General features: G+C 29.4%; 3 protein-coding genes across 5 annotated transcripts; 2 read left to right on the top strand and 1 right to left on the bottom strand.

Annotated features, from left to right (window-relative positions):
- Positions 1-1,000: 1,000 nt before the first annotated feature.
- Positions 1,001-3,395, bottom strand: LOC106127235 (peroxisomal membrane protein 2). The gene is made up of 4 exons (XM_013325311.1): positions 3,107-3,395; positions 2,655-2,747; positions 2,237-2,522; positions 1,001-1,610 (listed from the first exon to the last, which is right to left on the bottom strand). Exons 1-4 carry the CDS (start codon positions 3,193-3,195, stop codon positions 1,512-1,514), a joined length of 567 nt encoding a protein of 188 aa, XP_013180765.1. The 5' UTR covers positions 3,196-3,395; the 3' UTR covers positions 1,001-1,511.
- Positions 3,396-3,848: 453 nt separating this feature from the next.
- LOC106127030 (uncharacterized) lies at positions 3,849-8,461 on the top strand. The gene is made up of 5 exons (XM_013324970.1): positions 3,849-4,217; positions 4,309-4,416; positions 4,759-4,919; positions 4,992-5,061; positions 7,090-8,461. The coding sequence occupies exons 1-5, from the start codon at positions 4,142-4,144 to the stop codon at positions 8,058-8,060; spliced, it is 1,386 nt and encodes a 461-aa protein (XP_013180424.1). The 5' UTR covers positions 3,849-4,141; the 3' UTR covers positions 8,061-8,461.
- Positions 8,462-8,849: 388 nt separating this feature from the next.
- On the top strand, positions 8,850-10,985 carry LOC106127037 (thioredoxin domain-containing protein 17). Of its 3 annotated transcripts, none has more exons than XM_013324980.1 (3): positions 8,850-9,172; positions 9,647-9,728; positions 10,508-10,985. In XM_013324980.1, exons 1-3 carry the CDS (start codon positions 9,028-9,030, stop codon positions 10,659-10,661), a joined length of 381 nt encoding a protein of 126 aa, XP_013180434.1. In that variant the 5' UTR covers positions 8,850-9,027; the 3' UTR covers positions 10,662-10,985. The 3 variants fall into 3 exon arrangements, with proteins under 3 accessions (XP_013180434.1, XP_013180435.1, XP_013180433.1); XM_013324981.1 differs by lacking the exon at positions 8,850-9,172 and adding an exon at positions 9,370-9,523; XM_013324979.1 differs by lacking the exon at positions 8,850-9,172 and adding an exon at positions 9,370-9,541.
- Positions 10,986-11,119: the final 134 nt, after the last annotated feature.

Below are 11,119 nucleotides of genomic sequence, written 5' to 3'. Positions count from 1 at the left end.
TGTTGTTTTGATCTCTGTTTACACTCTTATTTTGTTAAAATGTAATATTTTGTTGATAATTTTATTCAAACGAATCTCATATGTAGACATTTAAGCATACCAAAAATACTCTAGTCGTAAAAACTTAGAATTTAATTCGATATATTTTAGATTATAGTGCAATATATTTATTGAAAACTGATATTTATATTAATTATACAAATAATAGTCATTTACAGCTTATTTATTTCAAAAAAATTGTAAACATTATTTTGTTTCGATATTTTTTTTGTAGAAAGTAAGATCGCAATTAAAATTTCCACGGTGAAATCTAGTCGATTTATACATATTTTTTTTTCAGTCTAGTCTAATTTATTTATTGTGCTAATCACCGCATTGTTTTCATATAATTTTTGTTTTTAAATGCAATTTTTTTTTAGTATTTAATAAATACTGTTTACACATAATAATATGTAAATATGCTTCATAATATCAATGTCTCTCTAATAAGCAATAAATTGGATGTGAAGAAGTACAGAATCTCAATTTGCTTAAAGAAATTGTAATTACAGTTAATGTAGACACCCGAATGTAATTTTACGTTCCGTTATATCTTAGGAATTGTTAATAATCATTTGGAACGCATTAGTATAAGTAGATAAATCCCACTTACACCCTATCATCACTCTTGTCAAAATAAAATTACATGATACGATTTAGTTATTTTATTGATATTAAATACTTCCTTTTTAATCTCCTATCCTACCTGTTGTTTTAAGCTCAAATCTTTAATCTCTGATTCTGATCTTAAGGGTTTACTAAAATTAGTAATAATTTTTTTCCCGCCAAACGCCTTGATAAAAATGCTTTTGCCCAAAGCCGAAGTGTCAAATAGTCAATTTTAATTATTCGCTTTTCAAGTTTTTCTTCGGTTTTTTTTTATAAATTGGATAGAAAATATTCAGTACAAAACTTATGTTTAATAATTTTATTAAGTATAACATATATTCTCTTATAAAAATACATCCATTAAATAATAATGAATGCTGGATTGAAAAATAATCACGGAATGTTAAATATCTCTTTAAAAATATATATTTCTAACAATTTATTTAATTCATTATTCTGAATCAAATATATTGTTACTATTGTAATCAGATATAAAATTACAAAAATTATGTTATACAGCATAGCTTTGACTTTCACGTTTTCACTTCAGATTGAGTTTTTAAAAGTTAAAGTACTAATATACCAAAAATAGACATTTCAAATAGACTAATGTTGACCTTGAATGATTTTTTGCTTCACAGCCTTTACAATCAAATTGAAAAGTTTCGTTTTTTAAACAAATAATGTAATATGTTCTCAACATTAAATGACTCAAGGATACAAAAACTTATAACATGCCCCATACATCCCTGTAAACATGTAAAAAAATTACCACCACCTTCCGTCCCAATAGTCAATACACAATCCATGCCACTACTATTTTTTATATATTTATAGCATTGGATGTGTTCAAATCAATAACTTTAGTTTCCAGCATTCTTCTTTTGACTTTGTTCGCGACGTTTAGTTGCTATGAACATTGCCCAACCGAATCCAACGAGATTCATAAACAGGACTCTCAACTGAAAATAAAAAAAAAACATATTTACCAGTAAAGCATCAAATATTATCTCCTTATCTTTATAGTAGATAACTACAGATTGTGCACTATCAATAGAAAAGTACAAAATAATTATATTAATTTGCGACATTTTCACACTGGCACAGTTTTCTGGGATATGATGATATGATATGATTATGAAGATAATGTGGTGTTGCATGCTGTGTAATTTGAAATCTCTCTGAATGTTGTCAATAACAATATGAGGAAAATCTATCTGTTAGGGAGCACAATACTGTTCATTATGTTAAGGAAACAACAAAACAAAATTACATTAAAACCTGTAACTACCAATGAATAAGGTTTACAGTAAGGAAATATTTATCTATGTATGAGAATTAAAACTTAAACAGTGTAACTGCGGGTTTTTGAGACTAAAATTCCAGTGTGAAACATAATGTTACTTGTTTTGTCACATACACAATATATTTTATAGATATGTTAGTCTCAGAAACTATAACAGTGGGTTTACTCTTTAACACCTTTAAATAATTGTCATCACTTTTTTTTCGAAGAGACATTGTTTTCATGATGACAATATGATTTTTAACATCAAACAATTCATAAATGCATATAGAAATAACTTACCATTGGTGGAATAAATGCTAGGTTTATGATTTGGAACAGAGTAAGCCATTTCCAGTTAGCTTCAAGTACTGAATAATACAGAGAAAACAGCTGCTTCACAGCCGCTTTGTGATTCTTTCCTTCAAACCTTGATAATGTGTATAAAGAAAATGCCTGCATAATCGGTGCAAAGATAGCTCTTTCAAATATTAACTTCTTAGCCAATGGAAAAGCCACAACATCTTCAGGGAATAATCTTTCTAAAATTTCATAGAAATAATGTGGTATGGTGCCTCCAAATAATAACCTAGAAAAATGTGAAAACTTTATTTTTATATTTTGTTAGACACGAACATTATTTTGTATCTTGTTATGTTTAATGTAGATATGTATTATTCATAATAAAACTTATCAAAAGTTTCTAAGCCAGTTTACTTACCCATACAATCCAAAAGCTAATACAGGATCTAATTTTAATGATTGTCCAGCAACAAGCTGTGATGCAATGCTCCCAGCTGATCCTACCACACAACTGCGAAGCAATAGAAATAACATTTAGAGCTGCCTGGTGAAGTTCATTACTCTATGGAGATATTAATGTTGTCCTGAATGTGTTCACAATATAATAGTAATAAATATAAATATTAATTCCCTGTTTTGATAACTTGCAAAAATGAGATAACGAACTTTATGTTAAAGATTATTCATATTCTATGTAGAGTAGGTACATAGAATTTTGAATAATTTGAATAGTAATATTTCATGATATGATAATAAGTTTTTTGACAAGACATGGACTTTGAACAATAAATTTACTATGTATAATACTATGTATTTTATTGCTTGAAATTGAAACTCAATAAAGAAATAAAAATTTAAAAAAAAACATACCTTGTTAGTGCTTTTGTTTTAATAGGGTGTAGGTACAAGTTTTGTAAATAGGATGCAACCAGATTCATTATTGGTTTCGATAGAGACATTTTGGACAGTTTTCCTTATTACCAATGTTCAAAATAAAAAGTTTTTAAAATTCTTGATAACAATGCAATACTGTTACGGAAGGTCCAAGACCAAGGCAGTATCTATAGATCAAAGTTTATGATGATAAGTCTGTTATCATTACTTGTCACAACTTATCAACTACTGTGCGAACAAAACTGACATAACAAATAAGGATTTTGTGATTGTGTTGTCAAGTTTTGACGTTGTTGTTGTTGTTTTTATTATTCGCTCGAAAGAGCAGGCAAAGGAACTAAGCCGTACAGCCTTGCCTTTTTTATTTTTTTGACGTTGTTCAGTTGACCAAACAAATTTGTGGATTTTTTAAATTTTATGACCTGGTAACATAGACCTTTAGGTCACATCTTATTTGGAAAATGTTCATTACTTTGGAACAAATTTGTGGACGTTTTAACAAGACAAAGTATAAAACGTAGGACTTACACGGAACATAACATTTTCTTTCGAATTTTTTGAAGAAATAAGATAACTAATAATTGACAAAAATCGATTAGCAATTAATTTCTCTAAAAAACCTTGAAATTTTTGGCGTGAAACAGACTAAAATTTGACTTCTCCTGTTTGACATAATTGACAGTTAACTGAATTTGATAATTTAAAATTTTTGATTGTTTGATGGTCTCTGTTATAAGTTTTGTTTAGTATTTTGAATTTGGTTTTCTCTGTAGTTTAATTAGTGTAGTATATTATTCGTGTATTATTCTTGATAAATAATTGGACGATTTTAAGTTATATTGATCACTTATCACTTATCGTGAGACATGTAATTAAGTCAATTAAATATATAGCTTACAAAATAAAAATAGTTTTAGATTTTGACTACTACGTACTTTTAACTAGCTTGTTAAATGATAATTAAAAAGTTGTCAAGTTACATGGATATTATAAAGTGAAACAAGATATATCATGGATAACACGGCTCATAACATTCAAATATCAACCAAAGCTAAGCCAATTCGTGAATTGTTACCAGAGCTTAAGGGTTCGTACAGACAAACTAAATAACAATAACAGTCAGTATCTAAAACACTAGTAACGGATACAATGTTTCTACTATTCTTTAATGTTTTTAGGCATAATATCAAAGGATTCTATGCGGACTCTAATGGCAGCACAACCAACCCCTAGAAGAGTTGATCTCAAACCACTGTCATTTACCGAAATGAGAAGTGTTTTAATGGGTAAATGTGTTCATTTTCTATTTGTTTAAAAAATAAATATGATAAAGGCAGCTATTTTCTTGTGATAGCAATGTAGACAAGTGCTATCTACTTATCAATAATTTTCTAAGGTTTCCTATATTCAATATTGTGTAGTATTTGTTTTTAATTATTAATATGCACTATTATATTTTGTTTCTTACACCAAATTAATGCCTAAATATTGCCATATATAGACAAAATGCAAATCTTATCCTAAATTTCATTAAATTTGAAATATTTCTGGAAAAATTTCCATAAGAGTTCACATAAAAGAATAAAAATAGATTTTTGTGTTGAACAGTTATCTTTTAAATTTTTCAGAATTAAAAGACGATACAACAGTAAAATGTACTCCAGCAGTCAACCAAAATAGGAAAAGTAGGTGGAACTACTCTGTTAAAGTGCCAAAAACTGAGCCAAAACATGTCACTAGCAAAGAGAGCTCTGCCAGAAAAACACCAAAATTACAACCAAAACCAATGGTGAGAAATCTGTTGATTTAGTCTATAAACCTAGTTTTTGAGGCCTAAACATACTCATTCAATGCTTTTCAGACTTTCACAAATCCTGTAACACCAAAAGCTTCTAAGCCAGTTTGGAATGGAAAAAAGAGCATTGTACCAGGTATGTACAGTCAGCGTCATATAGATCGTCACAGACAAGATATGCAAATATATAGGTACATCAAAAGTAATCAATTATATCGGTACAACAAAAGTCCTCAAAATAATAGATACGTTCACCCTGCTCAAAAACATCGGTACATACACAGCGTCAAATATATGAGTACATGCAAGATGCTCATAAATATCGTAGCAGCCACAGCGTCATAAGTAACGAAGCAGTCAAGGTGCGCAAAAATATCGGTACATTTGACAAAATTGAACTCTATCTCTATATACTTGTGATACAATTTGAAATAAACTACTTCTGTTACATTCATTTGACACTTTGCATCAAACCATTTTTCAAAATTTACTAAAAGTGTTCGACGCGGATGACAGATATTAGGTAGATAAAACCAACATCAAATTTAAGTTTGTCATCATATATGCTAGTTTGGTCTCGTGGCCTTACCGTTCGCCGCCGTTGGTACGTAAGGTCGGCGGTTCAAATCCCAAGCCACTATTTTTTTTTATATTTAAACTTTTTAATTTTAATATCGAAGCACTTGTAATTCAACTTTATCGCCGTAGTTATTAGGTACTTTTTGATATTGCTTTGGACTAATGAGTTTGACTGTTAAAGTACTTTTCTATTTCAAACAAAAATGAAGGAGATAAAGCGATGCTATTGGCATGTAATTTGTTTATTACTCATGTTTGTTAAACTTGTACCGGTAAAAATAACACTTTTACCTTAACCTTTTACTGATACTGATTATATTTAAGAAAGAAAGAAAAAAAACTGAATGTCAATATCCAAACTACATCAAATTTTTGGTCGATTGCAATAAACATTCCAGTGTACGTGCGCACACATATGTAGATAACACTTGTACGTATAGTTTCCGCGCGTACCATTCATAAAACCCGCAAAGACAATCCACGCTCCGCCCACTCACTTCACCCGCGATGGTCTGACCTAATTGTTGTTAACGTTATTTAAATTGCTTTCTACCCGACAGCGAAAATTATAAAAAAAAATTGTCGAGCAAAATTTTACATTACCAAATTTTTACTGGTTATGAAAAAATAACCGCGTGATTGATAAAATGAAAAAAAAAGTAGCCTGAGATTCGAACCGGTATACTTACATATTACGGCAAACATACTAGAATACTGCGCCAAACTTGTATATATTGTGACAAGGCAAAATTTGATATTAGTTATTACGTATCTGTCATATTCGGCGTGACAAACTTTTATAATATATTTAAGCGTTATGACAGGAGAAGAAAAATATTGGGTTGCCCAGTAAGTTCGTGCCGCTTTATAAGGAAAATTGAAACCCTGTTCTCTTAAATTTTTGAAAATGTTTTTAAATTATATTGGTACGACTCTATACCTAAAACGTCTTTTATTATTGGATAAAATTTTAAAAATTAGTTTTTATCTCAACCAATGAAATGAAATTATTCACAATATAGAAATTTTTGTGACGTTTGATAATAGTGGAAATCCGAAAATGAATCCACTTCAGCTACAGTCTATTGTAAGCTTTATATCGAAAATCAGAACGAACTTTCCGGACAACCTATAATGTTAATACAAAGTGTCAAATGAATGTAACAGAAGTAGTTTATTCCAAATTGTATCACAAGTATATAGAGATAGAGTTCAATTTTGTCAAATGTACCGATATTTTTGCGCACCTTGACTGCTTCGTTACTTATGACGCTGTGGCTGCTACGATATTTATGAACATCTTGCATGTACTCATATATTTGACGCTGTGTATGTACCGATGTTTTTGAGCAGGGTGAATGTATCTATTATTTTGAGGACTTTTGTTGTACCGATATAATTGATTACTTTTGATGTACCTATATATTTGCATATCTTGTCTGTGACGATCTATATGACGCTGACTGTAGTTATATTAAATAACATTCCTTATATTTATTTAGTAGCTTAGCACATAGGTTTTATAATTACAATCGACTATTAAATTTTTTACTATATGTATTTTAAAATTAAATAAATATTTCAGATAAAAATGGTGTCCGCATCAGCGGTGTCTACAGGATACCAGAGACACCAACAAATAAAAGCAACTCAGTATATAAAAACAGAAAGACTCTTTTTAATAAAGAGAATGATGTAAGAAAAGTAAAAATGGAAAGTAATTTCCGGAAACCTCTACAAACTATTCCCGATGCACCATTATCTAATATATCGTCAACATCTAGTTGTGACACAAGTTTCCTACAAACTGAAAAGAAGATACAAGATTTAATAAGTAAAACTGAGGCTAAGCCTTTCAAAGAAGCAGGTCCTACATTAGAGGATATCGAAGAAGTATCCCCAATATTATCTACACCTCCAAAGGAATGTACCAGGCATGAAGACTTTCTATTCAACAATAATGACACAGAAATAATTCCGCCAGTTAATTCTATAATATGTTTTGATGTTGTAAACCAAAGCAATTTAAATTGTATGCAACTTAATGATTTATTGAAACTAAGAGAACAAAATGAGGGTAAAATCAAAATAATGGAACAATATTTAAAAACAATGACAGAACAACAAAAATATATTGATAAAATCATCAAAGAGAAAAAGATTGATTCTGATATTAATAGAAAATTTGAAAACAAAGAGTATTTATGTGAAAATAAATTAGATAATTCAGAATCTGTTACTAAGAGCAACACTACCGCAATTCCTTGTTCCGTTATCAAATCTCCTTCAAAATCACCAACATATAAGATACCTAGAAAGAATTTGTGTTTAAGAAAAAAGGTATTCCATAAATCTATGCCTAATATATCTAATGGCACTCAATCTCCAAACAAAGACAATGACAACAAGGCTCTTTCGATTTATATGAAAATGAAAGAGCAGATGATTTTTTTAAATACGCCTATTAAATCTAAAAATGTAGAAGCACCGAACACACCTGCTGTTACGTCGCAAAATCTTCAAATGCAGTTAGACAAACTGTATAATTGTTCATAGGTATAGTACATTCAAGTCTAAGTTTGAAAGACAATTTAGAATAAAATTAGTGTGACTTACATTTTTTTTATTAAATGAAATCTAACCAAATGTATATTTAAATAAATATTTTAAAGTACTGGTTACCTGTAAAATAAAATGGGCTTTACAGAAATGCGATAGTGAAGTACAAATTCAGTAATAAATTTTATAGAAAAGAAGTCTACAGACTTTAAAAAATATAAAAAGGACATTTCATTAGATATTGAGTGGTTCAGCTGATAAATTCTTTATAGACTTTACACTAAGAACTATTTCTATTTTTACTTTAAAAATGTGTAGTAAACTAGATGTGCCATAAATGTTATGGTAAATGTAAATTAGCTAAATTAATGTAATTTTGAATATGTGTAAATTTATATAATAGAAGAATCTTTTGTATGTTCATAATTTATTTTTAATACTTTAACATAGTTTTTAGTTTACTTTATAATAAATAGTTTTATCTATTTTGTGTATTAATTCATAAAACAAATACTGTCGCAAGAGTTTAAAGCAAGCATAAATTGTGGATTATTTATGGGACAGCCTTTTAGTCATCGATTGAGAACAAGTAGCTTAGGTGTTGTTTACATTAGGAAGAAATAATACATTGGGGTTTTTGCACCAAATTCAGACATTTTTACGTTATTTCACAAATTTCTTTCCTGCACTGGCGATGTTTTGTTAGTTTTTCATAGCTTTTAGTGGCTAATTTCGTTTTGAAACAAGTCGAACGTGGTAATTATTTTAATGACTAATGATTTATGAAATGCCTATTTCAGATTCTGTGGTATTAAAATTCAAATGTCATGTTCATGATATTGTCATGTCAACTTCAATTTATATGTCAAATTATTTATCGGCGATTTTTTAATTTTCTTGGTGATAAAATATCGTTGCATTGATAAAAGTTGTGTTGAGATACCGGGCACGATAATTGGTTAAAATGGTTTCTTTTGTTAACCTTAAAGGTTTTGAAGAATTTTCCAACTACACCGCTTCTATTGATCTTAAAGGTCCTCCTGTTTTGATCTACTTTAGCGGATCAAAAAACGCCGAAGGTAGAAGCTGGTGTCCAGACTGCGTAGAAGGTAAATTGGTGGTACTTTTACTAACGTATTTGAGACGATTTTAATGTTGCTAAAAATCTTGTTGTTATAGATATTGACAGTTGATGATTCATAAACAATGTTGTAAGGTTCAATCCTTTGCATTTTAAACCTCCTTGGTAATTATGATTATTAAAACTCTTTTTATGTTGTCAATGTAAGTTTTAAGAAGAATTTTTGTGACATTTGAAATAATGGCTAAACCTAAAGTAAAAGAAGAATTTTTGAAAAATCATGAAGAATTTACTAATTTCGTCAATAAACTGCCTCAAAATGGTCCCAATGTTTATTTCCTTTTTTCCGGAAGTAAGAAAGAAAATGGAAGGAGCTGGTGTATTTATTGTCAAATGGGTATCAAACATGCTTAAAGTCTTCACATAGTTTTTGATTATGATAGCCTTTATGCATGGTTCTTGTCACATATTCTTTTATTAATCATTACATTGTGTTTTTCAGCTGAACCAGTTGTCAAAGCATTTTTAGATGAATTAAAAAGAAATGTTGTCTTTGCTTATGTTGATGTTGGTGACAGGGATTAGTAAGTATATACGCTATTAAACTAATATTATAATGCAAATGTTTGGATGGATAGATGTTTGTTTTTTGGAGATATCTCTAGAATGGCTCAATGGATTTTTATGATATTTGGCATACATGTAGAACAAAGTTTGGAAGAACACATAGTCTACTTATAAAGTTTTTTTTCATTACGCGCAGATGGAGTTTTGGACGACAGCTAGTTGTTTCATATGTGGATTATGACTTAGTTTTATTTCAATTTACAGTTGTGGGAATTGCCACAATACCTTCTATTATATTTGGTGTAGTTTAATTTAATTTTTCAGAGGTATTTTATCTAACCTTCAGTAGCCTTTATAATCTACAGTCCACCAAAGTTATACTTATGAATGGCATTTTATCTCCAAAGCAATAGAAGAATATTCTATTAATATTGTTTGTTGTGTTTGCATTACAGTGAAAGGAATGTTGATTGTGTAATTATTATCAAAGATAATCAAACATCTAAGCAATATGTGACCTAGTTTGTTATCAATGTAATTTTATACCTAATCCATAAACCTCTATTGACATACTAGACATAATTTTAACATGTTCCTTGCTACTTTATATATTGTTCATGTATAAAAGTGGTTGCCGGGCAAGTGGGTGGCATTGCACATGTTAAATTGATATTGAAGAGGGTGGATTCTACTTTCCCGTTAAAATGTATAACAATATTTAAAAACACTGTATAAACAAGTCTTGTATTCTATAAACACTAGTATACATCTATCATTACTCAATATTTTTTTTCAGCTGGAAAGACAAAGCCTGTCCATTCAGGACAGACAGTCGCACAAAGCTCCTTGTTATTCCAACAATAATCAAGTGGAAAGGAGTGCAGCGGCTTGAAGGAAGTCAGTGTACAAAGAGAGATCTTTTGCAAATGCTGTTTGAGGAAGACGACTGAGTATACAAGAAATGTAATTTAAGAACTCTATGTATACAGACAGACTTGAGGAAATTGTGTTAACCATATATAATTTGTTTTAGTACATTTTCGTTGAATAACTGTCATTTTTTTTTATTCAATAAAACTGGTATATATTTATAGAGTGCTCAACAATTTGCTGTTTTGTTGTATATTTTTTTCTACATTTTAAACCAATGTTTGTAGTCCATCTCTTTGTGCGTTTGTAAGGCGGTATATTTTGCCGATATAAATGATTATGTATACTTAAGTAAATACTTCAATAAATGTGTATATTTTTAAAAATAAAATATTGTGTATAAATTGTTTTTTGTGATTGCGTGTTTGTCATTATCAATAGGTATTTGAGTTGGAAGGGACAAAAATACTTAAAAAATTTCAATTTTGCCCCGATTTCATTCATGCATATATTAACTTATACATACTCATCAGTTACA

Source organism: Papilio xuthus, unplaced genomic scaffold (genome assembly GCF_000836235.2).
Source record: "Papilio xuthus unplaced genomic scaffold, Pxut_1.1 DF824888.1, whole genome shotgun sequence".
Classification (NCBI taxonomy): Eukaryota; Metazoa; Arthropoda; class Insecta; order Lepidoptera; family Papilionidae; genus Papilio; species Papilio xuthus.
This window is presented reverse-complemented; position numbering and strand designations above follow the sequence as displayed.

Bases quoted from the DNA above. Each gene is read 5' to 3' on its own strand.
- LOC106127037 (XM_013324979.1), top strand. From the start codon at position 9,385: ATGGCTAAACCTAAAGTAAAAGAAGAATTTTTGAAAAATCATGAAGAA. The intron at 9,542-9,646 runs GTATCAAACATG...TGTGTTTTTCAG, and splicing joins GTGTATTTATTGTCAAATGG to CTGAACCAGTTGTCAAAGCA. The intron at 9,729-10,507 runs GTAAGTATATAC...ATTTTTTTTCAG, and splicing joins GATGTTGGTGACAGGGATTA to CTGGAAAGACAAAGCCTGTC.
- LOC106127030 (XM_013324970.1), top strand. From the start codon at position 4,142: ATGGATAACACGGCTCATAACATTCAAATATCAACCAAAGCTAAGCCA. The intron at 4,417-4,758 runs GTAAATGTGTTC...TAAATTTTTCAG, and splicing joins AATGAGAAGTGTTTTAATGG to AATTAAAAGACGATACAACA. The intron at 4,920-4,991 runs GTGAGAAATCTG...AATGCTTTTCAG, and splicing joins AATTACAACCAAAACCAATG to ACTTTCACAAATCCTGTAAC.
- LOC106127235 (XM_013325311.1), bottom strand. From the start codon at position 3,195: ATGTCTCTATCGAAACCAATAATGAATCTGGTTGCATCCTATTTACAA. The intron at 2,748-3,106 runs GTATGTTTTTTT...ATTGCTTCGCAG, and splicing joins AAAACAAAAGCACTAACAAG to TTGTGTGGTAGGATCAGCTG. The intron at 2,523-2,654 runs GTAAGTAAACTG...ACATTTTTCTAG, and splicing joins TTAGCTTTTGGATTGTATGG to GTTATTATTTGGAGGCACCA.